General features: G+C 44.4%; 1 protein-coding gene and 1 long non-coding RNA gene across 5 annotated transcripts in view; one reads left to right on the top strand and one right to left on the bottom strand.

Moving 5' to 3' along the window:
• Positions 1-8,234, bottom strand: part of SDK1 (sidekick cell adhesion molecule 1) — a 574,710-nt gene extending 566,476 nt beyond the window's left edge. For all 4 annotated transcript variants that reach the window (XM_035130977.3, XM_035130978.3, XM_035130979.3 and 1 more), the window contains exon 1: positions 7,580-8,234. In XM_035130977.3, coding sequence (XP_034986868.2) covers positions 7,580-8,024 — 445 coding nt within the window. In that variant the 5' untranslated portion in view covers positions 8,025-8,234. The remainder of the gene's footprint in view (positions 1-7,579) is intronic.
• Positions 8,235-8,530: 296 nt separating this feature from the next.
• Positions 8,531-9,904, top strand: LOC148683725 (uncharacterized). Its single transcript, XR_015946854.1, has 2 exons — positions 8,531-8,655; positions 9,091-9,904. It is a non-coding gene; the product is annotated as an uncharacterized LOC148683725 (long non-coding RNA).
• Positions 9,905-27,183: the final 17,279 nt, after the last annotated feature.

Raw genomic sequence — 27,183 nt, 5'->3', positions numbered from 1 at the left:
TCTCTCCCCATATGAACCAATCCAGGCCCTGCAATCGTAATCTGAGGACCTTATTTGTGTGACTCCTCCACAAGAGGTCCAGAGGGTGGCAACATGAGAAGAGGCCTTTTATGCAGTGACTCCCCACCTGTGGAATACTTTCCCCAAGGAGGCTTGCCTGGCACCTTTGTTAGAATCACAGAATCATAGAGTTGGAAGGGACCCCTAGGGTAATCCATTCCAACTCCCTGCAATGCAGTATTCTCAACTAAAGAATCCATGACAGGTGGCCATCCAACATCTGCTTAAAAATCTCCTGTGAGGGAGAGTCCACAACCTCCTGAAGGATTCTGTTCCACTGTCGATCAGCTCTTACTGTCAGAAAGTTCTTCCTGATGTTTAGTCGGAATCTCCTTTCTTGTAACTTGAAGTTCCTACCCTCCAGAGCAGGAGAAAACAAGCTACATATCTTTAGGCACCAGGTTTCTCTATAATCAGCCCTTTTTAAATGTGTTTGTGGGAGGGGTTTTCTGGTTTTTGTTTTTGTTTTATTATGTATTTTGTGTTCACATTTTGTATTCTTATGCTGTGAACTGCCCTGAGATCTTTGAATTAAGTATGGTATAAAAATTTTAAAAATACAGTCTATAATTTCCAGGGTCCTATCACACATCTGTGCAATATACAAAAAAGCATATGCTATACAGTATTAGAATAATATGTGGCATTTAAATTCCTTCCTGCATTAGAAAGGTGGACAATCACAGTTGTCTGTATCTCGCACTCACAAATCGGAGACCTGCGGGTATAGGGCAGTATACAAAATAAATAAATAATTAAAATGTAGATTAAGATCAATTAGTTTATGCAAGCTATTGTATATTGGGACCTTTTGTCCCAACATACCTATCAAGTTATACACAAGTAAATATCTCCATGAAATAATTAACCATTTTGGTCAAAAAATGCACACCAGCTACATTGATCTCCAGTTCTCCTAATATAAAGACTACCATGCTGCCTGCTTCACAATGGCAACATCAATGCATTCTGATTTTTGTTAGATACATAAATGAATGGCTACTGGCTTTTATATTTTTCAGACGGAAAACAGGCATACAATACTGTATACCGTTGTAGTCTCTGTTGCAGCCTGCAATCTTTTTGAACCAGGCACAACCTAACCTGTGTGACGCCTCCCTCTGTTCCATTTCAGAACAATCCCAAACTACAGACTTCAATTTTCATCTTGTCCTGCAACAGCCCTTTCTCTCCCACTGCTTAAAAAGTATTGATTTGCATAACATACTGCCTTATGAAGAGATTTAATTAACACAAAGGCTTGAACACTTATCTGTGACCTTTTAATGAGTCCTAACAAAACATTTACCATACTGTTACTTTTGAATTCAAAATGAATACAGTATATATACTTAGATCCATTAATCCTTTAAGTGACAGTAGTGAATCCTAAACAATAAGTTCCCATTTTCAACTTCCTTCCTTTTTTGCATTTTGATTAAGATTTCCACAAGAGGCAGATTTCAACGTGATACCTGGTATGTTTTACCATAAAGCCAAACTTGAACCTGCCTTTAGGCTCTTCAGTCTAGTCTTCTTACGGAAGAGCAATAATGGCAGAATAGTCTTAGAAGAGTTTTCCTCTAGTGACTTAATGCTATACCATACACTGGCATCTTGTCAAGAGGTAGAACTGATCTTTTGCTTTCTAAGGCTGCTGGAGATTCTGAACTTGTGGTATCCAAGTGCTTGAACTAATGGGAATGGGGAGGTAAGTTATATCCACATATCCAATCTCCTGAATCCCATCAAATAAATAGTAGCTGAGGGGGCCAGGTGTCCCCCCCTCCCAAATCTGGGCACTGGTTATTCTACTGAGACTTTCCACAAAGACCCTTTTCACTGTCCCTTCAGGAATTTGTAACTGGCAGACAACATGCAAAAGGGCCTCTTCTGTAACGGCCCCCACCCCCTAAGAAATATGTATGGCTCCTTCATTGCTTGCATTTAGAAAGCCAGTTAAACTTTTCTTTTAAATCAGGCTTCTGGATGTTTTGACTACTACTTTATATGTTTTGTTACTGTTGTCACATTATTGCTTGTTTTATTGTAACTTTTTCTATTGTAGTGTGTGAAATGACCTTCAGTTTGAATGCCCTTCAGTTTCACTTATCTTGAAAATACATTTTCAGGAAGAGGGAAACACAGAAAGGGTTGCTGCTTAATTCTCTTGATAGTTCTTTGTGTGTGGTTTTAGGGAGGGGTCAGCTGTCTTGGTCAGCTTCTAATGTCAGTGTTGAATCAGAACCCCATTCCATAGATCCTTGCATGCTGCAGCAGGCTACATACAGCTTTGTAAGAAAATCACCACCCATTTGCTTGTGAAACAAAAGATTTGTGTTGAGGAAGGAAACCAAGAGGTAGACTGAGTTCAGAAGGGAAAGGCAAGTTCAAAATGTTGAGAGAAGCATTACCCAATGGATAACTAAAATCACACTCACTAATAAGAAAGGGCTGTTGCATATTTATTATTATTATTATTATTATTATTATTATTATTATTAAATTTATTTACCCTATAGTAAATCTATATATTACATGTGGAAATTAAGACTTCTGCCATGTAGCAATTGCACAGCAAACTGCTTTTGAAACTGAAAGATGTTTCAGAAGTAGTTTGTAACATGACATGGGTTTCTGATGCTCAAAGAAAGGAAAAACATTCAAAAGTCCCTCTGAGTATATACATGCACTGAAAGATCTTAGGCTCTTTCTATAGACCAGCAGCATACTCATATGTACAAGTATCTACTGTATCTAGTAACAATATATATAAACAATCTTTCACTGCAAAGTAATCCCAGGGCAGGTTTCACGAGTATTTAAACAAACCATAAAATACTAATAAACATTAGTATAAATGATTACAATAAAAGTAACAAAGGAATAGACAAAGACAAAGACAGTTAAAAAAGCAACACCTAAATAAGTTCCAAAGACAGGGGCACCACTACACAAAAGCCTGTCTCTTGTCATGGCATAGCAGGCCACACCCACCAGTGGAACAAAAACCAATGCCTTGTCTGCCAATTTCAGGATCCAGGCTGGTCTCATTAATATTTATTTATTAAATAAACTTTTGCCCTTCACCTGACTATCCCAAAGCCCAGCGCTCATACACACACACAATCTATCTTGTGAATGATAAAGGAAAAGGTAAAGGGACCTCTGACCATTAAGCCCAGTCGCAGACGACTCTGGGGCTGCAGCGCTCATCTCGCTTTATTGGCCAAGGGAGCTGGCGTTTGTCCACAGACAGCTTCCGGGTCATGTGGCCAGCATGACAAAGCCACTTCAGGTGAACCAGAGCAGCACACAGAAAAGCCATTCACCTTCCCGCCGGAGCGGTACCTACAGTATTTATCTACTTCCACTTTGACATGCTTTCGAACTGCTAGGTTGGCAGGAGCTGGGACTGAGCAATGGGAGCTCACCCCATCCCAGGGATTAGAACCGCCGACCTTCTGATCAGCAAGCCCTAGGCTCTGTGGTTTAGACCACAGCGCTACCCGCAAACAATAATTCACCTAAAACCACAGTACATTATTCACAATATAATCTGAATAAAAATGATATGGCAGCAGGAACCACATAAAACAAAGTCACAATCATCATTATACAAAGGTCTAGGTAAAGGGAAAGGCACTCCAACAAGTACTTGGATCCCAGGTAATTCGGGGTTTTGTAGGACAACCCTAATGCCTTAAACTTGTCCTAGTAACAAATATAGGCAGACAGAACAGATCCCACAGAATGGATGTTATATACAGGTCATGCTTAAGCACCTGAACAGCATTCCACACCAGCTGCAGTTTCTGTACCATCTTCAAGGATAGCCCTATGTAGAGTGTATCGCAGTCATTGAGATCTGAGGTTACCAGAGTGTGTATTACTGTGGCAAGTTTGGTCTAGGAATGGCAGTAGCCGAAGAACAGCTGGCTGAGGGAAGCAGGCCAAGAGAAAAATATATAACCACCTTAAACATATATAATTATCCACTTACTTTCAATTATTGACCTTAGAACCAATATTATAGCATGCCATTATATTATTTCCACTACTAACAATAATCATATTTTATAGCAAGATTTTACATTTTTGTTTCGCTTATTTTTATCTGATGCAAAGGGATAGTCACAAAATGCTCCTGAGCAATAGAAACTCCAGACATCTCATTTTCAAGATAAGCTTCGATCAAAGTAGATAATCTTTTCTAGATAAATGAACATAAATCTGACATCAGGAATCAGAGAAACCAGGAGGAGAACAGTTCAATCTCCCAGGAAATTCTATACCAGATCTCAAAGTAGCTGTCTTATTACAAAAGAATTTCAGAAATAGACTGGAAAGAGAAGTTGCTGAATTGCAACTTATTACCAAACTTAAAACCATGGAGAGACCTGGTCTGAATAGAGACACTGGATTCTTATCTCATTATACATGATAAAGCTATTTTTAGCCATCTCACCCCTTGCTTTTTCCTGTAAGACCAATTGCAGCCGAAACAAAATAAAAAAAATACTTCCAGTAGCACCTTAGAGACCAACTAAGTTTGTCATTGGTATGAACTTTCATGTGCATGCACACTTCTTCATTCATCAACAGGTTTACCACACCTATCAGTCAATCACCCATTCCCACCACCCTTCTGAGTAATACCCCTCCCCACCCTCTCACTATATATAAGGGTCTAGTGACTTCTGTTTCAGTTTATCTGAAGAAATGTGCATACACACAAAAGCTCATACCAATGACAAACTTGTGTGGTTGGTCTCTAAGGTGCTACTAGAAGGAATTCTTTTATTTTGTTTCTAAAATATGTATTCCTAATAAAAATGTTTTAAATGATGGGGTACAAATAAATGCAGAGGACAGCAAAATTTCATCCCTTACAATTTAAACCTCAAGTTAAGTTCATCACACTAAAAAAGAAAGCACTCCTCTATAAATCAATATAATTTTCAAAGGGTTGCAGAAGTCATCCTTCATAACAAGGCCACAGATACTTTCTTCTTCATTCCTGCAGTGAAGTGTTCATACTTCAGTGAGTCATTTGAACATCAGTCACAATGTAGCACAATTGAATCTCCACTCCTTAGAGCTTTTAGGTCAGTTTTGTTCTACTAGCAATCATACACACACTTCTATAACTGGGGTTTACTTCTGAATAATGATGCTATTAATTGCATTGCACCTTGAACACTGCCAACGTGTTCATAGAAGACATAGGAAGCAGCTTATACCAAGTTGGACTTACTAGCTTGTCTACACTGACTGGCAGTGGCTCCCCAGGGTTTCAGACACACTTCCCTGAGAGTAAGTCTCTTAGAGCTCAGTGGGACTTCTTTCTAAGAAGACATGCACAAGTCATGAATAGCAACCTTAACTTTCTTCACAATAAGTAATTTATTTTCCCAGTCTCTAACGTTCCTAATTGAACACTGTAAATGACAGGGAAATAGTACATACACATCTCTTAAAACTACAGAAGACCTCAAAAGTTAGATGTGAATGTCTTCTGGAAGATCAATAATGCCTTTGGATCCTGCGCACAGGCATGCAGTCTTACTATGTGCATTAAAGGCAGTCACAAACCTTTCATTATGATATTAACTGACATACAAATATACATACTTTCCTATGCAAGATGAAGGTTACTTTCACCATTCATCCACAGAAAACAATATTTCTTTAAAAGGTCACTTTAATTGATTGAGGCATATGCATGTAAAACTGGCTTCACTGCAGACTTCAGGAAATCCAATTTAAATAGCTATTCAAATATTTGTAAATATATTTAGCCAAAAAGAAAAAGTATACAAAGTAGGGAGAGGAAATGTGTAGTTTAACTTGCTAAAAGATTACAAGAGGTTTGGTATAAACATAACACTATTCTGCAGAAATTTCCAGGCCCTAGTTATCAAACAGTTCAGGAAAAGGAGGGACTGGGAGCACACACAATGGACCGGAAGAGGCAGCCTGATGCGGCTGGAGGCAATTAGTAAGGAGCGTTTTATACCAGATTAAAACTTCATACTGAAGTAGTAAACGCTGACAAGGCATGGCTGGAAGAACACGCTTAGTTGCGTAGCCCCTCCTCTTGCCGCTCGAGCGAACGCCGAGCTGCTCCTCCCCAAGTAATTCTACAACTCCCCCAGCCAGAAACTAGGAGAAGGCGAGGGAAAGAGATTCTGAAAACTTCTCTGGGCTGCCTTAAAGTCATGCTTGAGGAATACTCTCATTGCCAGAGGCAAAAAAAACAACAACCCAAACACCATTTACTTCTCATTAATTCGGTTGCAAAGGGGCATGCAGCATCGTGGTCAGCCATGTAAATGCTTGCAGGGGGGGGGAGAACCTTCAACCTTTGTCTTGTTTCCATTCTTTGTTTCTTTAAAGGATCTCATAGGAAAAAATGGACCACCGTGTGATGTGAGGTGGGGGGATATATAACCAAGAAATTTCTCTGCTTATGACAAGGAAAAGCTTGGGCAGATCCAACGCCCTCTTTCCCCGGCATGAGTAACTTCCACATGCTTCTCACTAACTCAGCCCCACGAGAGACCAGCAGGGTGCCCAACAGACCGCTCCTCCAGCCCAGCTTGACAAACAACCGCCAACAGCACACGCGCTGAAAGTGAAAGCGGCGCTTGTTCATCAGGTCACTCTGCATAATCAACTGCAATACGCGGAGCCCACGTTGCAATATATTATGTTTTTCACTCCGTCGAAACATTTGGAATTTGCAGAGATTTGGCCATTAAAATGCACACGCGCGCGCACACACGCACTCACACTGACAATTATTCTATCCAAAGTGCCTGGCACTGGATCTCTGAAGCCTGTTGTTCCTTTCCTCTGCTATATGACCCCATCGTTCGACTATAAAGGTCCTTGATGTGGAAATGTGGAGACACGAATCAATCGCACCGTTTGTCTGTATTAAATCCATGTTGTTGGCAACCTGAATGAACAGCGCTCAAACATACAATGGTACTGTATTCATTTTCTCTCTCTATTTTTTTAAGCACGCCCGATTTAGCCTTAGCTGGCAGATTTATGGGCGCTCCTTTCTCTTGACAGCTTAGCTCAATGTATTTCATATATGCACACACTCATCCAAAAAGTTAACTCTTCCATTGCCTGGAAGTATTGAATTGCATATTCATCCCCAAACAGTTAAAGGGTGAAGATTAGCATAGGCTCAGATAGGATTACACCAATGATGGGTTGGGGTGGAGGGAAGTGGGGAGGGAAAGGGATATCGTGGGAGAAAAGATGCTAGACACATCCTATGGCTGTTTATGTCGAGGCAGCCCTTGTGATCCGAAACCCATTGTCGAAGGAAAAGGCTGCAGCGAGAGGGTTGTGTCTCTGGTGCGGAGAACAGAAAGCCAGGGCTGTATACTTAACCTATCACTCCAGTTCCACTGAGCAGCGGGATGCCTGGCGTCCTTTTTTGCATGGGAGGAGACAAGAGTATCCCAATAAGCCCAAAGCGTCTCAAGGCAAGCCTTACCTTGTGCCAGAGCTTGCAACATGTGGAGCTGAAGGAAGAGAAACGCCCACCATCCCCGGCAGAAGAAGAAACAGAAGTTTAACTTTATCATCACTCGATCTCGCCACCTATTCCTCGGCGGAGCAAGGTTCCCAGCCCCTCTTCTCCGGATTACTATTTGCTCCACACGATCCGAGGAGGGCCCGCCACGAAAGCTCACTCCATCTCCCAGAGAGGCCATGTTCTGGCGGGGGGGCCTCCCGCTGCGGCCATCCCGAAGTTTTCGGGGGACCCGAGCCCCTTCCGGGAAGGAGCCGTGGTCTCCCTGGCTCGCGCTCACTTTGCATAGAAACCCCAGGCGAAAGCATTCCCTGTGCATGACTGCCTTGCAATCGCCGCCCCAATCGATGTGTCTCGTGGAGGAACTGATTGCACCAAAACAAGCAGGCAGAAATGCAAAACACATGTTCCTCTGGACTCCTCCGATGCCTTCACCACACACACACACACACAAACAGAAAGAGAGAGTGTGTGTATTAAGTTTACTGGCGTCAATATCTCAGCAGATCGCGGTTCTTCATCACATCCCTAGCAAAAAGCAAAAGCCATCAGAAGAGAGCGGTCCATCTCCGCTAGGCACCGGCAGACAATCCAGAGAGCACCTTCCATAGCCACCAAGATGACGGAAACTGCCCGCCCCCCTGATGCTGAAGAAGCGTGGCTACGGTTTCTGCGCCGCCGTCCCTCTTCTTCCTCCCCTCCTCCTCTCCTCTCCAGAGCAAAGACCCCGCGCTCCTGAAGTTCTAAATTCTCGGGCAAGTCCTTCAATCTCCAGCGAGGCAGGGAGGAAAAGCGACCCTGAGATTCAAATAGTCACTCCAGCCCCGCTCCAGTAAAAGAAAAAAGTGGGGAAGCCCCTCGCTGACAGGTTGGGCTGCGTCCCGATAAACCTTCCCTTCTCTCCTCTTTGCAGAGCCACGGGGATGCTCTTGCGCATTCGATTTCCTTCATCCCTCCATCCCTCTCCGGAGTTGCAATCGCGGCATCCCCCCCTTGGACAACAGTCGCGAAGGCTCGCAAGATCCCCAGCCGAGCAGGTAAACTGAGCCCTCGCCTGGCTGCGCGGCTCTTTCCAGCTCGATTTGCAACCAGTTACACGCCAGGGGGAGGGGGGAGCGGAGGGGGGGTGTCTCTCTCTTGAACTCTCCAGCGAAGGTGGGGGAAATCTGATCAGGTTTCCCTCGCAGGAGACAGGAGGAGGTTGCTGGGAGAGAGGGAGAGACGGGGAGAGGAAGCAACAGCTCACCTCCAAGGAGGCTTCCTTCTCCTTCTCCTTCTCCTTCTCCTCCTCCCCACTTCTGGGTCAACTGCGGAGGCAGCCCAAGGCAGAACCCCCCCCCAGCCGAGCAGGGAAGGAGACCCACGGAAGCAGCAACAAGGTGAAATCCTCCGCTTGGCTGGCCACCCCCGGCGTCCCTCGTTGCACAAGCCCGGAGGGATCTTCCTGTGCTCGCTCTTTCTCTCTCACGCAGAAGCTGTAAACACAAGGAAGGGAGAGGAGAGCCGTTCAGAGAGCGAGGACGGAAGGCGACACCGCGACACCCCCAGCGCCAACAGCCCCGGGTTCAAAAGTGCTCCGAAGATGCATCCCGTTTCCAACTGGGACCATCGCTACTACATATGGATAATTAACCCTTTCGGGACTGCCTGCAACGCTTCTTTCTTTCTGGGACTTGCGGGGGGGGGCGGGTTTGCACAAATATCAGGTGGGGCACGGAAACGAGCCAAGGGGGTGATTTGTTCACTGGTGGTTACGTCCTACTTCGGCCAAGGCAGCGATCCTAAGCACATGCTTGGCCTGCGTGCAAGTCCCAGGAAACTGAAGGGGACTTGCTTGCTGCTGAGCAAGCAGGCGTGGTGTAGCGGTTGTTTAGTCTACACATCTCTGCTCTGCTCCGCCTCTCCCCAAATGATATTGAGTGAGATCTGCTTCCAGGTCCATTGATTTCAGTGTGTGTGGTATGTGAAACACCCCCCTCCCCATAACTTTTCCAGCCCCTCTTGTCTACAGTGCGGTCCTAAACAGCTTCACTCAAAAGCAAACCCCACACACTAGACCCATAGAAACCGGCCCCCAAATGGGTCTCACTTCCAAGTGTAGGGTTTCAACCCCCAGTTTCTGTTTCTCTCACCCCTGCAGTCCGCACACTTAACTTTTCCGTCCATCACTCTCCACCCCTGAGTTATCTATTTAATAAAATTCGTATACTCTATGGCTGAAGGGGGGGGACCATCAAAGCAGTTTACAACAAAAAAATCAAACAATAAAATTATCACTGAAATGTATCATTATTCTTCACCCCGCCCATCACTCCTCCTTCTCCTTGTAAACTTTACCCAGCTTTCATATTATTCTCTGTCTGGCCTGCATTTCCCTCCCACCCAGGGCCGGCCCACACATGAGGCAAGGTGAGGCGAATGCCTCAGGCGGCAGGATCTGCAGAGCAGCTGATCTGGCCTCCAAGGAACACATCACACATGGCTGCTGTTGATGATCCATGTGCTCCTTAGAGGCCAGATCCACCACCTCCTCAGCAGTCTCCCCACCAATGCCACCTCTACAACAGCCTTTTGGTGAATAGGAGGCAATCCTGGTCTTCTCCCACCCTTGTTCGCTTTTTCACTCACCCCTTCTTCCCTGGCTGGGGAGGGCACCATTTTGTGGTTTGCCTCAAGTGCCAAAATGCATTGGACCAGCCCTACTCCCACCCCTCTCTCAAATGCATTTCCTGAGACCAGGTGGGGTGGAGGTCCCCTGTTGCCCTATCCTATCTCACAGGGCTCTTGTGAGGATAAGCACAGGATGGGAGACACCTGGCTTGAGAGCAGTACATGTGAAAAGGATCTAGGAGTCCTGGTAGACCACAAACTTGACATGAGTCAACAGTGTGATGCAGCAGCTAAAAAAGCCAATGCAATTCTGGGCTGCATCAATAGGAGTATAGCGTCTAGATCAAGGGAAGTAATAGTACCACTGTATTCTGCTCTGGTCAGACCTCACCTGGAGTACTGTGTCCAGTTTTGGGCACCACAGTTCAAGAAGGATACTGGCAAGCTGGAACGTGTCCAGAGGAGGGCAACCAAAATGGTCAAAGGCCTGGAAACAATGCCTTATGAGGAACAGCTTAGGGAGCTGGGTATGTTTAGCCTGGAGAAGAGAAGGTTAAGGGGTGATATGGTAGCCATGTTCAAATATATAAAAGGATGTCATATAGAGGAGGGTGAAAGGTTGTTTTCTGCTGCTCCAGAGAAGCGGACATGGAGCAATGGATTCAAACTACAAGAAAGAAGATTCCACCTAAACATTAGGAAGAACTTCCTGACAGTAAGAGCTGTTCGACAGTGGAATTTGCTGCCAAGTGTGGTGGAGTCTCCTTCTTTGGAGGTCTTTAAGCAGAGGCTTGACAGCCATATGTCAAGAATGCTTTGATGGTGTTTCCTGCTTGGCAGGGGGTTGGACTGGATGGCCCTTGTGGTCTCTTCCAACTCTATGATTCTATGATTCTAAGTTACCTTTACAATCAAACAGCCTGCAAGTTTCACAAAGCAAATACATGAAACAAATAATAATAACAATAGTCTATGGCCTTTTAAAGGGGGGGTATTGTTTTTGTTTATTCCTATGTTACGTACTTTTGCGTCTTTATATTGTAAACTGCCTTGTGATCCTCCAGGGAAGGGCGGTGTAGAAATTTTAATACTAATAATAATCTTAATAATCAGGGGTTCTTGTTTTTTCCCAGCCGGAACTTGCCGGAATTCAGTTCTGGCACCTCTCAGGTGGGTACGTTGCCATTATAAGAGAACAAGGGAGGTGTTTGTGGTGAGTTCTGGCACTCCCCCTTTTTTATAGAAAAAATAGCACAAATGATAATAAATGAGCCTGGGAGAAGTGACAAAATAGCCACCATGCCAGGCTTCCCTGAGGAGGGGAAAGGAAGGCAGGAATTTGTGCTTGGAATGGTCCTTGTTGCCTCCTCTCAGTCAGAACATTCCCTGCTCCTGAGAGAGCTTTGGTCTTCTTTTTGTCAAGAAGACTGAGAGGGAACTTGTTTCTATCAAGAACTGGGAGACTGAGAAACCTGCTCCCAGAAGGGGCCTTGGAAAGCCAAGCCGGCCCACCCATGAGGCAAGCTGACACAACTGCCTCAGGCAGACGAGGCCAGAGGAATCCTGCTCCATGAGGAGAGGAAAAACTTCCTTCAAATGTGTCCTGAATTGGAAAGCAGCATGTATTGTAATTAATAATAATAATGGCTTAAAATATAGGAATATGTAACTTGAAAATGTCTCTCTTTCCCCCCCTCCCGAGGGGAGGAAAAACTTCCTTCAAATGTGTCCTGAATTGAGAGACAGTATGTCAGTTATGACTAATAATAATAATAATAATGGTGGCTAATAAATATAGTATATAAAATAGGAGCCTGTTTCCCCCTCTCATCAGATGAGCTTCCTTCAAATGTGCCCTAAATAGAAGCAGCATGTATGTGTCTGTTATAATTATTACTACAGATGCACACAACAGCAGCTAATAAATAGGAATATATAAAATAGAAACCTATCTTCCCCCTCATGAGGGGAGTAAAGCTTCCTTCAATCATGTATTGAACTGGGAGACAGCATGTATGTGTGTCTGCTGTGATTATTATTAGACACACACATTATTAATAAAGTTAATACAGAAATATTTATACTTTGCTTTCCCCCAAGGGAAACTTCCTTTAAATGCATCCTAAAGAGGGAGGCAGTGTGTATATAAAGTGTGTATTTAAAAAATAAATCCTAAAATGCAATTATTTGTGAAGGGTGGCATTACATCCGCCGCATACTATTTACATATCTGTTGTTCTGAATAACAATGACTAAGACAGAGAACCAGAAATCTTAATTTTAAAAATTCTAAAATGATGCGATGATTTGTGAGGGATGACTTTACATTAGCTGCATACTATGTACGTATCTGTTGTTTTGAATAAAAATAGCAGGCACTCGGAAACCTGCGAAGGGGGTGGCTTTACATTCGCCACATACTTTATATATACTTTTATTGTTTCTTATTTCTCGGCCGCCTGCTCTCCACACAGGCGCTGAGAGGCGGGCATAGCAGCTCCTCGCCTCAGCGCCCCTTCACAGAGACTGAAGGAGTCTGTCGGGCGAGAGCGAGAATAAAAGACACCCGCTTTCCCGCCGCTAAAACCTCTGCAGCAGCAGGAGCGAAAGAGGCGCCGGCGCCGGCGAGAGCCTTTGCGAGCGGGGAGACACGCCCTGGATCGGGGCGGGGGGAGAATAGAAATACTAGCCGTGGGAGGAGGAGGCTGCAGCGGTCCTCCAGGCTACATGTTTCCTGCCTTTGTGTCTGGCTGATCCTTGCTGCCGCCGTTAAATTTTTGCAGCAAGCAAGACAAGGGATGGGGGTGGGGGTGGATTTGACAAAAGCCAGGAAGCCGAGCAAGGAAGCTTTTGCAAATACCTCCCGACCGCCCTCCTCGCTGCTTTAATGTGCTGCTGTTGTCTGCCCGGGCTTGGCTTAGTTTGTTTCGCTGAACGTGCCAGGCAACGCTTATAACGCCGCAGCTTTTACACACACCAGGGCTCCCCCCCCCCAAAAAAAATTTATTTTAGTTTTAATACCTTGGCAAGGTACGTTTTGTGGCAAACTCATTCAGCAGTGCCGATCAGGTCCCGTGTCATTTCCTCATCATTTGTGCGTGTCTAACTCGCGTGTGTATTATTAATGGACGGCATTAAGAGGATCGGGCCAAGTGTTTTGAGAGGCGTTTAAATCAAAGTAGTGCAGGCACGCTTTCTGCACGCAGTTGCCCGTGAAGCTTGCAGAATAGATGGTACCAGCGCTCCCTGGGGGGGGGGGGTGTCGCCTGTTTTGCCTCTCCATCGCTCCGGACCCGCTTTTTCTTTTCAGTGCACCAAGCTCGTGTCTGCGACCATCGCCCTTTTTACAGTTTCTTACACCTACACTTAAAAAAACAAAAGCACCCCCCTCCTATATTTGGCACTGGATTTTGTTTTATTGCATCTACTGTTATCTCTCGCCAAGCAGAAGAGAGCGAAATATTCCAACGGCTCCCGCACCTTTAATCTTCATTTCATTCATTCATTCACTTGTGAGTAGCTTTCCTACCTGCGTATGCAAAGCAAAGTACAATGGTAATACATAATAATAATAGCAACCCTGCATGTCATTAAACTAATTCAACAAACATGAAATAATAAGAACAAATGGCAGGGCATCAAAAGCTGCTAAAATCCCAAATCACCTACACAAACACTTTCATAGCCTAGTAGTCCATTAAAGGTCATGGCCAAATATAGGAAAGTTTCAGCTAGTGCCAATGTGCCAATAAGGAAGAATACAGAATTGGTTTGAGGACATTATTTCAAAGATGAAGTGTCCAGAGTGGCCATTTATTTGTTTATTTAAATTAAATATCAAAACATACAAAAAGATAAAAGGAAGTAACCATTTCAGTGCAGAGTTGAAACAGTAGCTAGCACAAAACAGATCAGTATAGGTACATAATAAATAAATGGTTGGTGTGTGTGTGTGTTATTTTTAATCTGCGCCAAGATAGCCCTGCATTTAAGGCAGGAATAATGAGATGCACAGGTGTAGGATGGGCATACCTGCGGAAAGGATCTAGGGGTCATAGACCGTAAGCTTAACATGAGTCAACAGGATGATAAAGCAGGGAGGGAAAAAGAAGAAGCTCATGCTATTCTACGCTGCATCCACAGAATTATAGTGTCCAGGTCAAGAGAAGTAATTGTCGTTTAGTCATGCCCAACTCTTTGTGACCCCATGGACCATAGCACGCCAGGCACTCCTGTCTTCCACTGCCTCCCGCAGTTTGGTCAAACTCATGTTGGTAGCTTTGAGAACACTGTCCAATCATTTCGTCCTCTGTCATGCCCTTCTCCTTGTGCCCTCAATCTTTCCCAACATCAGGGTCTAATCCAGTGAGTCTTCACTTCTCATGAGGTGGCCAAAGTATTGGAGCCTCAGCTTCACGATTTGTCCTTCCAGTGACCACTCAGGGCTGATTTCCTTCAGAATGGATAGGTTTGATCTTCTTGCAGTCCATGGGACTCTCAAGAGTCTCCTCCAGCACCATAATTCAAAAGCATCAATTCTTCGGGCGATCAAGGTGATGTCTCTGCTTTTTAAGATGCTGTCTAAGTTGTCATTGCTTTTCTCCCAAGAAAAGAGAGAAGAAATAGCACTGCTATATTCTGCCTTGCTCAGACCCCACCTGGAATACTGTGTACAGTTCTGGTCACCACAATTTAAAAAGCACATTGACAAGCTGGAATGTGTTCTGCGGAGGGCAACCAAGATGATTAAGTCTAGAAACCAAGTGTGACAAATTGAAGCATTTTTAAAATGTTTATTTCTGCCCGGCTGGCAAAGAGTTAACCCACCTCCAGCCTGACTGACTTAGAACTCTGATGGGGGCGGGACTGTGCCCGGTTTGAAAGGAGGGAGTGTCGTTTGGTCAGTTAGGAGGGAGAGGGAGGAAGGTGTGGTGTGGTGTTATGTGGTGGCTTGTATGAAGACAGTTAAGAGGCTAGGAAAACTTAAAGTTAAATGTTTGACTGAGTTTATTTTGTACAACTGGAACAAAGCTAATTAATAAATGACACGTTAAAGAATCACTTATGTTTTTAACACAATAAAACTTCATCTCTGTTTTTGCCAACAAGAGGTCCGTCTGTATTTTTCCAGCGAGGTACCAGGACTCACAGCCGTGGTGGCTCAATAGAGGGCAAAACTCACCTCAGACAGGGAGGTGGTGGTTTGTGTCCTGAAGTTACACGGAGGAGGCTTAGAAGGGTAACCTGAGGTGCCAAGAAGTTGCCAGAGTGCATAGGGCAAACTTCTACAGTGGGGGAATCCAACTGAGGGAGACCCTTTACTGGAGGCAAGAGGTTATTCCTGGGGGACAGCCTAGAGTTTCTTAAGGTACCAGGCCACGCAAGTTGGAAGGCTCTCCTTACTTAGAAACCCATTAGTAAAAGGGGTTTATTTTTGAGGCGTCAGGAGAAGAGGGTGGGTGTTTTCCCCTCTGGATTCCTGAGTCGCAGTGATAGTAAGGTAGAGTGGGACCTGGGTCGTCACATTTTTGGTGGCAGCGTCGTGATCGAAATTCAAAGCTCACGCGCCTAGTTTGGTTTGAGTCTGTCAGGATTTTCCTGTGAGGAAAATGACTCACGTAAGAAAACCCAGAGAGGCAAAAGGAGATGAAAGAACGGAAGGGGCTGAGGGAAGCCCAGGTTCTGAGGTAGAACTGATGAAACTACGAATTGAGATGGCCCGAATTGAAGCTGAGAGGGAAAAGATAGCAGCTGAAAGTGAGAGGGAAAAAGCTAGAATTGAAAGTGAGAGAGAAAAAGCTAGAATTGAAGCTGAGGAGAGAATGCAGTCCGAGAGGTTAAGGGTTCAATTAGAACAGGACAGAATGAAGCTTGAAGAGATACGTTTGAGATCAGAATTAACTAGCAGCCCAGTTAATAATGATAGTATCGCAATTAATTTAAAAAGGTTCCCCAAATTTGGAAAAGACGATAATGTCGAATCGTTTCTATTTACCTTCGAACGCGTTTGTGTGGAATTTCAAATACCTGAGGAGAACTGGATGCTTTATTTAAGACCTCAAATTTGTGGGATACTAAGTGAAATTTATGCTGACCTGAGGGAAGAAGAGCTGTCATGTTACCAAGTATTTAAGCAAAGGGTCAGGGTTCGATGTGGACTCACGGCTGAACAAAGCAGAAAGGCTTTTCGTGAGGCAAAAAAGGAACATAAAGAGACTTATGCCCAACTAGCTAGCCGCTTAGATAAATTACTTGGTAGATGGATTCAAGGAAGTGGAGTGAAGAACTTTGATGAGTTAAAACAATTAATTTGTTTAGAACAATTTTTTAAGCAAATCCCTAGCAATTTACGTTGGTTCTTGAGGGATAAAAAGCTGAAAACTGTGGCAGAGGTTGCAGAGGTCTTAGATGAACTACAAGGAGATTTCAATGAAATAGCATTCCCAAAACACTCACAGAAGGGTAATCCATGGAGAAACAGAGAAAATAAAGACAGGCAAGAAAATTTTCCTGTCAGGGAATCAGTTTCTGACAAGACAGAGTCAAGGAAAATCACTTGTTTTTTCTGTAATCGTGAGGGCCATGTACGTGCCAGGTGCCCCCTGCTGGTCAAGTCGCAAACTACACCTACTGCAGCTAAACAAGTAAAACTGGTAATGCAGTCACAGGAAAATAGCTCGCCTCAGACAGAAGGCTCAGAGAAAGCAGACAGTCCAGCTGAGACTACTTCTAAGGTCTTGCAGGTCTGGAGGGCTGAGCAGGAGTGCAACCAAGATTACATGGAACCAATTGAATTAAATGGTCAGTCTTTTTTAGGTTTGAGGGACACAGGAGCAGAAGTCTCACTTGTTAAATCACAATTTGTTCCAAAGAAGCAGTACCTCAAGGGTCAGTCCTATAGTTTAAAAGGCATATGGGGCCCACATTTTGAAGTACCATTAGCTGAAGTTGATATTACCTACAAAGGATTTTGTGGCAAATGGAGAGTAGGAATCCTAAATGAATTGGAGGTGCCCTTTTTAATAGGGAATGACCTAGCTAGTCAGAAGCACCGTATTCAAGTGATAACTAGGTCTCAGTCTCAAGTCACTGAGAGTAATCCTCCTGCAGTTATAGAGTCACCCATAGATCCTGGTGAGGATGAAGGGCTGATTAGCGTGCCAGTGGTCCAGGAGCACGGTGCCCAATTCTTGAGTGATCAAAAAGAGGATGAAACTATAAAAGAGCTGTGGGGTAAAGCACAAAGTCCTACTGCAGAAGTAACTGTGGAGAACCCCTGCTTATTTACCACCATTGAGGGAAGACTGTATAGAATTTCTAGGAGGAGGAAAACTGCTGCTGTTTGGGAAAGGAAGAAACAGTTAGTGTTGCCAAGAGCTTACCGGTTGCAAGTGCTACAAATGGCACACGACGCACCCTCAGCAGCGCATCTAGGCATTAGGAAGACTAGTGATAGAATACAAGCAAGATTTTACTGGCCGGGGATGGGCAAAGACATCAAAGAGTATTGCAAGTCCTGTGTGATCTGCCAAAAAGCAGGCAAAAGAGCGGACAAAACGCGAGGCTTGTTACAGTCTATTCCTGTAATTACTGAGCCCTTTTCCAGGGTAGGAGTGGACATCCTCGGGCCTATCTCCAGAGTTACAAAAAGGGGGAATAAGTTTATTTTATGCCTCGTGGATTATGCTACGCGCTATCCAGAAGCAATACCTCTAAAGGACATTGACTCAAAGACTGTAGCAAAAGCCCTCATGTCGGTGTTCTTAAGGCTGGGATTCCCCAAAGAAATTATAACAGATTTAGGGACATCCTTCACGTCCAAGACCATGGAAGAGCTTTTAACTCTTTGTGGGATGAAGCATGTTAAAACTACGGCTTACCATCCGCAGTCGAATGGCTTGACGGAGAAATTTAATTCGACCCTGAGCCGGATGCTAAAAACCTATTCCATCAATCATCCTAACGACTGGGATGAGAGGCTGCAACACTTCCTATTCGGTTATCGCGAAGTGCCGCAGGAGAGCACAGGGTTCAGTCCTTTTGAACTCCTATTTGGACGACAGCCACGAGGACCCCTAGACTTGATGAAAGCAGCGTGGTCGGGGGAGGAGCAGATCGACAGCCCTGATGTTGTGACGTATCTACAGGAGCTGCAGAGCGACCTTCAAGAGCTACGGGAGCAAGCTGCTCACAACTTGCAGCAGGCACAGCGTCGACAGAAGCAGTGGTATGATGCACACGCAAGAGACAGAACTTTCCAGCCTGGTGACAGTGTGCTCATGTTAAGAACAAGACGTCGAAAGAAGTTGGAGATGTCGTGGGACGGTCCCTTCAAAGTGGTCGAGAGGATATCAGCGGTGAACTATTTGGTAGAGTTAGATGGGGAAGGGAACCGATGTAAAAATTTTCATGTAAACTTACTTAAGCCTTATTTTGACCGAAATAAGTTGGTGTTGCAAGTAAAGGGGAAGGTGACCCAAGGAATTCATTTAACTGGGTGGGGAGAGCTGAGTAAGGGCACAACTCTAGCAGAGGTGCCATTCGATGAAAGTCTGACCCCAGAGCAAAAGGAGCAGTTAAAAATAGTCCTTGCTCAGTTTGCCCAGATCTTCTCAAACATCCCAGGGAGGACCAGCCTAGCAACTCATGTAATAGACACAGGGTAAGCACATAAGTGGGAAGGAAAACATCATAGCGGACGCTTTATCCAGGTATTTTTGAGAGGTATAGAATGGTGCAAATGATTATATGAAACGGTGATAACCCTAGCAGAACATTTGTGCTTAGGAGTTATAATCTAACACATGCCAAACATGGTTTATTTGTGTACAAGTTTATGAGATGTTAATTTAGTTGACTTTGTAATATGAATGTTATAGAATGCATTGAAGTATTTTGGACCCCAAGCCCATTGCTTTGGCATTGCTCTAGTTAATTAAGAGCAAGCCGACGCAATGTCTTTGTGGTGGGGGGAGATATGTGACAAATTGAAGCACTTTTAAAATGTTTATTTCTGCCCGGCTGGCAAAGAGTTAACCCACCTCCAGCCTGACTGACTTAGAACTCTGATGGGGGCGGGACTGTGCCCGGTTTGAAAGGAGGGAGTGTCGGTTTGGTCAGTTAGGAGGGAGAGGGAGGAAGGTGTGGTGTGGTGTTATGTGGTGGCTTGTATGAAGACAGTTAAGAGGCTAGGAAAACTTAAAGTTAAATGTTTGACTGAGTTTATTTTGTACAACTGGAACAAAGCTAATTAATAAATGACACGTTAAAGAATCACTTATGTTTTTAACACAATAAAACTTCATCTCTGTTTTTGCCAACAAGAGGTCTGTCTGTATTTTTCCAGCGAGGTACCAGGACTCACAGCCGTGGTGACTCAAGAGAGGGCAAAACTCACCTCAGGCAGGGAGGTGGTGGTTTGTGTCCTGAAGTTACATGGGGGAGGCTTAGAAGGGTAACCTGAGGTGCCAAGAAGTTGCCAGAGTGCATAGGGCAAACTTCTACAGTGGGGGAATCCAACTGAGGGAGACCCTTTACTGGAGGCAAGAGGTTATTCCTGGGGGACAGCCTAGAGTTTCTTAAGGTACCAGGCCACGCAAGTTGGAAGGCTCTCCTTACTTAGAAACCCATTAGTAAAAGGGGTTTATTTTTGAGGCGTCAGGAGAAGAGGGTGGGTGTTTTCCCCTCTGGATTCCTGAGTCGCAGTGATAGTAAGGTAGAGTGGGACCTGGGTCGTCACACCAAGCCTTATGAGAAACAGTCAAGGAAGCTGGGTATGTTTAGCTGGATAAAAGGAGAGGAGATAGGATAGCCACCTTCAGATATCTAAAGGGCTTTCCCAGGAACAATGGCGCAAGCTCATTTTTTCCTGCTCTGGAATGTAGGAATCAAATGAATGGATCCAAGTTATAAGAAAGAAGATTCCAACTGAAATTGGGAATAACTTTCTGATGGAAAGAGCTGTTCAACAGTGGACCTTCTTTTGATTTTTTTCATATAGAGATTGGATGGCCATCTGCCTCTCTAAATGATTCTTTAGCTGAGATTCCTGCATTGCAGCGGGGTTGGACTAGATGACCCTTGGGATCACTTCCAACTCGCCATTCTATGATTCTATTGGAAGAATGTATGGTATATATTTGTGAAAACAACTGATTTCTATTAGGGGGGAAATGCTTGTGAACATGCATATAGGGGGCAAAACTGCATACAGATTTTAAACAAATTTGCAAAACAGGCAGAACTTAGGAAAGGAAAAATGAGACATGAAAGTAACCAATATTGATCGGTTCATCCATCGCTACTGAGAACAGAGGTGGATAACCTTTTAAAGACTGAAGGCCTCATGAGGAACCTGCCAGTGATCAGCAGGGTCCGAGGCAAAAGTGAGCTATAGCTGCTAGAAGCTATGGGAAGGGTTGCAGCTGAGTGGTAAAGCACATGCTTTGCATGCAGAAGGTCTTGGGTTCAGTCTCCAGCATCTCCTCCAGGTAAGGCTGGAAGAGATCCTTTCCCTGAAACCCTGGAAAGCCACTGCCAGTCAATGTGGGTGGATAATGAACTAGATGGGCCAATCGTCTGGCTCAGCATAAGGCTTGTGATCAGATGGGAGCGCGAGGGCTGCATTAAAGCAAGCACTGTTCAAAGTCAGTGGCTTCCCTGAGCCCCTTAGTTCAAGCTCTGATTCAGAGCAGGTTTTGCATGTGCAAGGGATTTTTACAGGTTGCCAGGTAATCCACTTGTCAATCATGTGATGTCATGTGGCTGACATGGGATTTCCCTGCCACCTGCCAAGTTTGGCTCATGGGGTGGGGCCAGATTTAGTAAGCTGCATTCTAGCCATGCAGAAATCAGGAGTTCCTAAATACACACACAAACAACTTCTCTCCCCAGGCAAGCAAGAATCCAGGCAAAAGCACTTGAGGAGAGGCAAAAGCCTGGAGCAGAGGCAATGGGGGGGCCTTGCTTGCAGAGAGGGAGTGTGGCCTAGGATGGGTCTTGAGGATCAGGGAGAGAGTCCTAAAGAGCCACATTTGGACTCTTGGGCTTGAGGCTCCCATGGCCCAGAATCCTTTGCAACATGGTAAGTTTCTGTGGCTGACACAATCAGTTGGTAAATGTGTTTGCTGAAATAGATTCCCTAGGAAATGGGCACAACATTGGCAAAAACATTTTTGCTGAGTTCTAGCAAAACATTTCACTTGATTACTAAGGATAGTTACCAGGGTGGTGTCTGTGTGTAGATGTAATCTGCTTTCCTATCACAATACAGATACAGTATGCAAAATATATTGTGTTCTGCACTTTACACTCTTCCCTAACTATCTATCTTGGAAAGAACCCAAATCGAGCCGAGTGGTACAGAGTGTTGATCCCCAGAGAGAGCTTGAATTTACAGCGTCTGCTGCACAATTACCAATAGTTAATTCACAGCAGCAGAGAAGTGTTACCTTGATCTAAGGGTTTTGAGGTGCAGGCAATATTTAATTTACCTTTGCTGGAAAGGCAAAGCACCCTTAATTGGGTTTTTAATTACAACTAACAAAGAGTATAGCAAGCAAAAAATAAAATAAAAAATATCCTAGCAAACTAGTTTTCCATTTTCAAGGTCAATTGAGAGTGTAGTAAGGACTGTCTGGGTGTTCGCTTCCTGACATGTGTCAATTTAGTTCCTACACTAGTAAGGGGAAGAAAGGTGCGTTTAAAGTCAGGCCAAAAGTTCTTTACAATGAAAAGTTGTATAGCCCCCATCAGCCTCAGCCAACATGCACTTGGACTTAATTCCAGGTCAGAATGCATAGGATTTGGCTAAAGCGTATAATGAAAACTTGTGTAGTGTGGTGCAGTGGTTAGAGCAAGTTTGGGGAACCCGAAGACCTCCGGTTTCTCTTGGGCTTCAACTCCCATCAGCTGCAGCTAGGAAGGGGCAATGGTGGTTGGGGATAGTGAGAGTTTGGAGTGCCTCAGGTTCCCCACTCCAGGGTTAGAGTGCTAGACTAGGGAAATCTGGGTTCTAACCTGCTGCTTGCTCTTAAAGCACACAAGGTGATATTGAGCCATCTCTCTCTCTCTCTCTCTCTCTCTCTCTCAACATATCTCACAAGGTTGTGTGGAGGAGGGGGAGGAGAAATGTATGTCCCCCCCTGTTTCCCCATTGGAAAGTCAAGATTCAAATGAAATACAAACCAGAACTGAGCTGAAACTTCTCAAAAGAATTCCGCCCCCCCCCTGATAATTTTCTTTTTCGATCCTTGGGGTGGGGAGGCAGATCTTGCAGAATACTCTCCAAATGTTCACTACCGTGTGTGTGTGTGTGTGTGTGAGAGAGACAGAGAGAGAGAGAGAGAGAGAGAGAGAGAGAGAGAGAGAGAGAGAGAGAGGGAGAGAGAGAGAGAGGGAGAGGGAGAGACACGAGGGAGGGAGGGAGGGAGGGAGGGAGGACCACCAATTCTTGCTCACAATGCCCCTTAATGGTGGTGACCAGGCTGCCAACAAAATTTATTATTCTGGTCACCACAAAATCCTTAAGCAAAAAAGCCATCCTGCTGTCATGGGCAGTTCTGACCTTAAGAAACTGTTAAGAGATTTTTCTCTTTCCCCTGGAGGATATTTGTGAAACCCGAGGCTCTCCAGTTGCTAGACAATAGCATTTTCACTCAAGAGTTGTACAGCCTAATCGGAATCAATTTGACCCAGAAGTATGTGCCGTTGATTTTTCAATGGGAAATGCTTCCCAGTAAGTGTGCTTAGGTTCAATATCTAAATTTCAAAAATCACCGAGCATAGGTTTCGATGCAAAGACTGAGATCCAAGGAGCTATTTTAGGTAAGTCCAAAGATTTATGGGCAACCCAGTTCCCCCCATCTTTTCATTCCTTCAAACAGCAGACATCCATGTCCAATTGCAAACTGCATTTGAAACTTTTCTAGGTTTCAAAAATAGCTTGCTTGGTGGAGTGGAGAGCTGCCATTCCAAATTTCCTTTGGGTATGCAGAAATAGTGGGAAAGTTCTTTAGATCCCAGCCATATGGAGAGGAGTCAAGAGAACTGAACCAGTAGCATTGTAGGTCTCTCTCTCTCTCTCTCTCTCTCTCTCTCTCTCTCTCTCTCTCTCTCTCTCTCTCTCTCTCTCTCTCTCTGTGTGTGTGTGTGTGTGTGTGTGACTGATAATATTTTATAGCCCACATTTTCTCCAAGAAGCTCAAAATTGTCTCCCCTCTCCATTTCATTCTCACAACAACCTTGTGAGGTAGGTTAAGGTGAGAGACAGTGACTGGTCTAAGATTGCCGAGTGATCTTATGTTTGAGTGGGGATTTGAACCCTGGTCTCTCCCATGTCCTAGTCTGACACTCTAACCATTACACCACACTGACTCTATCTGTTTGGATTAACATTAGGTAGAAAGGCAAAATCTAACAGAGAACTGATGCTAAAAGCAGTTAGATGCATAAAAAAAACCCCAGAAGTGACTCTTGACACTGAAGTGCTTATGCATTTTTAAATAGAAAGTCGATGAGCATAGATTTCAGCAGGAAATATGCCTAGAACAGGGTACAAATCTCCAGGCACAGTTCTGGAACTTGTATTTTCTCTTCATATCCCAAATATTATCTAAAGACTACTGTTTATTATATTCTACCATTCATCTGTCTCCTGAGAAATCTCTATGTGGGACAAGAAGCTACAGTTAGAACTGGATATGGAACAACTGATTGGTTCAAAACTGGGAAAGGAGTACGACAAGGTTGTATATTGTCTCCCTGCTTATTTAACTTATATGCAGAATTCATCATGCGAAAGGCTGGACTAGATGAATCCCAAACCGGAATTAAGATTGCCAGAAGAAATATCAACAACCTCAGATATGCTGATGATACAACCTTGATGGCAGAAAGTGAGGAGGAATTAAAGAACCTTTTAATGAGGGTGAAAGAGGAGAGTGCAAAATATGGTCTGAAGCTCAACATCAAAAAAACCAAGATCATGGCCACTGGTCCCATCACCTCCTGGCAAATAGAAGGGGAAGAAATGGAGACAGTGAGAGATTTTACTTTCTTGGGCTCCTTGATCACTGCAGATGGTGACAGCAGTCACGAAATTAAAAGACGCCTGCTTCTTGGGAGAAAAGCAATGACAAACCTAGACAGCATCTTAAAAAGCAGAGACATCACCTTGCCGACAAAGGTCTGTATAGTTAAAGCTATGGTTTTCCCAGTAGTGATGTATGGAAGTGAGAGCTGGACCATAAAGAAGGCTGATCGCCGAAGAATCGATGCTTTTGAATTGTGGTGCTGGAGGAGACTCTTGAGAGTCCCATGGACTGCTAGAAGATCAAACCTATCCATTCTGAAGGAAATCAGCCCTGAGTGCTCACTGGAAGGTCAGATCCTGAAGCTGAGGCTCCAATACTTTGGCCACCTCATGAGAAGAGAAGAATTCCTGGAAAAGACCCTGATGTTGGGAAAGATGGAGGGCACTAGGAGAAGGGGACGACAGAGGACAAGATGTTTTGGACAGTGTTCTCGAAGCTACTAACATGAGTTTGACCAAACTGCGGGAGGCAGTGGAAGACAGGAGTGCCTGGCGTGCTATGGTCCATGGGGTCACGAAGAGTCAGACATGACTAAACAACTAAACAACAACAAACCATTCCCTAGCAGACTCTTGTACCCCAGATCTATGACAATATTCTTGTCTGGAACAACAAGGCAAGAAATTGTGTGAAAGCTTATTACCATGAAGACAAAGGTCTAAAGAGCTAATCAAACACCCCAATGTGAGTGGAAGTAGGAAAGAGAAGAAAAAGTTCTCGCCAGATGGATAAAGGAAGAGCAGGTGCAGGGAGGCATACACACTGACCATTTTTAGCACAAAAAACGAAGTTTCTATCAATCCACAGAAGTCTGTGCTCCTCCAGATCATGCTGTTTTCAATCTAGATTGATTATGGTTACTTGATGGGCATTTGGAAACCCTCCCCTTGATTTGCTCCATGGCTTTTCCACCCTGCCCATGCCACAGGTGAATGAAGGACAAAGTGGCGATTGCGATCTTGATATACACCCACCTACAACATCATTGGGCAGGGGTGGGCACACCCCCTAACCCAACCTGGCTCCGTCATGGGTCAACCACCCCATTCCCTGGCAGCCTGTGTGGTCAATCCCCTGCTCACCAAATGCTATTTTGCCTGACAGGCCAGCAGTCACGATCCCAGAGCCCAGCAGAAGTCGAGATGCAGTGTTTGAGGGGTGGAGCTTTTGGAGATGTGGTTTGGGGGAAGAGGCTCAAAAGCCCTCCCCACCCCCCAATCCACATTTGGGTTTTGTTGAGAGCAAGTTGCTCACTGGGTGCTCTCCATGGTGCTGCCAGGCATCCTTTGCTCTCATTGTATTCTCTGTTGGCCATTGTAAAGACCTTTGACTACATACTGGTAGAATAAAATTGACCTTCCATTGCCCCTCCCACTTGCCATCCCACTTCTCAGCAGAGAGAGCTGCTGGAAAAGAATATTAAACAATGCAGTTTAGAATTGTGCCTGCAGAAAAATTTACGTTCAATATAAAATTGGCCAGAGGAAAGGCAAAACCTTTTGGCATTTTTGCTGCCTGGATCCCACTTGTGGAATATGTTACGAGGCTTCTAGCCTCTGCCATTTTGAATCTATCATTTATTCCACTTTGGATATCCTCAAAAGCTTGTCAGCTGCTTGTTTTTGCATGTGTGGAGGAACTTGCTTGTCTCCGTGTTGTTGTTGTTGTTGTTGTTGTTGTTGTTGTTTCTCATGAAAATTAATAAAATATATTTTAAAAAAGAAGACTCAGTAGCTACCAGGCATGATGCTATTTTCTACCTCCATTGTCAGAGGCAGTAATGCTTCTGAATACTAGTTGCTGGAATTGGCAGTAGGGGAGAGTCTTTAATAAATAATAATAATATATTATTATTTATACTCCGCCCATCTGGCTGGGTGGCTTCCAACAAAAGATTAAAAATACATTAAAAGCATCAAACTTTAAAAACTTCCCTAAACAGGGCTGCCTTCAGATGTCTTCTAAATGTCAAAAAATTCCTTCAGTAGCACCTTAAAGACCAACCAAGTTTTTATTTTGGTATGAGCTTTCGTGTGCATGCACACTTCTTCAGATTGGTATCTGAAGAAGTGTGCATGCACACGAAAGCTCATACCAAAATAAAAACTTGGTTGGTCTTTAAGGTGCTTCTAAATGTCAGATAATTGTTTATTTCCTTGATATCTGATGGGAGGGCGTACCACAGGGTGAGCGTCACCACTGAGAAGGCCCTCTGTCTGGTTCTCTGTAACCTAGCTTCTCGCAGAGAGGGAACCACCAGAAGGCCCTCAGAGCTGGACCTCAGTGTCCAGGCAGAATGATGGGGGTGGAGATGCTCCTCCAGGGATACTAGGCCGAGGCCATTTAGGGCTTTGAAGGTCAGCACCAACACTTTGAATTGTGCTTGCGGGTTTCCCAATAAAGGCATCTTCTCGGCCCCTGTGAGAACAGGATGCTGGACTAGATGGGGTTTTTGGCCTGATCCAGCAGGCTCTTCTTATATCCGTATGTCCTTAAGGCATGGTATTCACATTTGGCAAATAGGGTGGGGAAAACACTGAAGATTGTCATAGCAGCAACTGGACGCTGTAAAAAGGATCCCTTTGTTTACGTGTGTGGAGTGCTCTGTCCTGGGTCTCCTCATTGGAGGAGAGTTTAGTGCTGAGTATTTTTGTGTCCAGCATCTTATGGCAGTGGTCTTTCTCGAGTTCCTCCCTTGAAATGGCACTTTCCCCCAGCCTCTTTATTAAAAGAAACGCAATAAAATAAACAGAATTATGCATTTGTCATAAATGACTAATTGGTACTGACTCATGCAATTATTTTGAATAATGCCACCACTGTTATAACTTTTCGCCCTCTCAACCAATCAAACTCCCGTGG

The sequence above is a fragment of the Zootoca vivipara genome, chromosome 13 (assembly GCF_965207765.1).
Source record: "Zootoca vivipara chromosome 13, rZooViv2.hap1.1, whole genome shotgun sequence".
In the NCBI taxonomy this organism is placed as follows: domain Eukaryota; kingdom Metazoa; phylum Chordata; class Lepidosauria; order Squamata; family Lacertidae; genus Zootoca; species Zootoca vivipara.
This window is presented reverse-complemented; position numbering and strand designations above follow the sequence as displayed.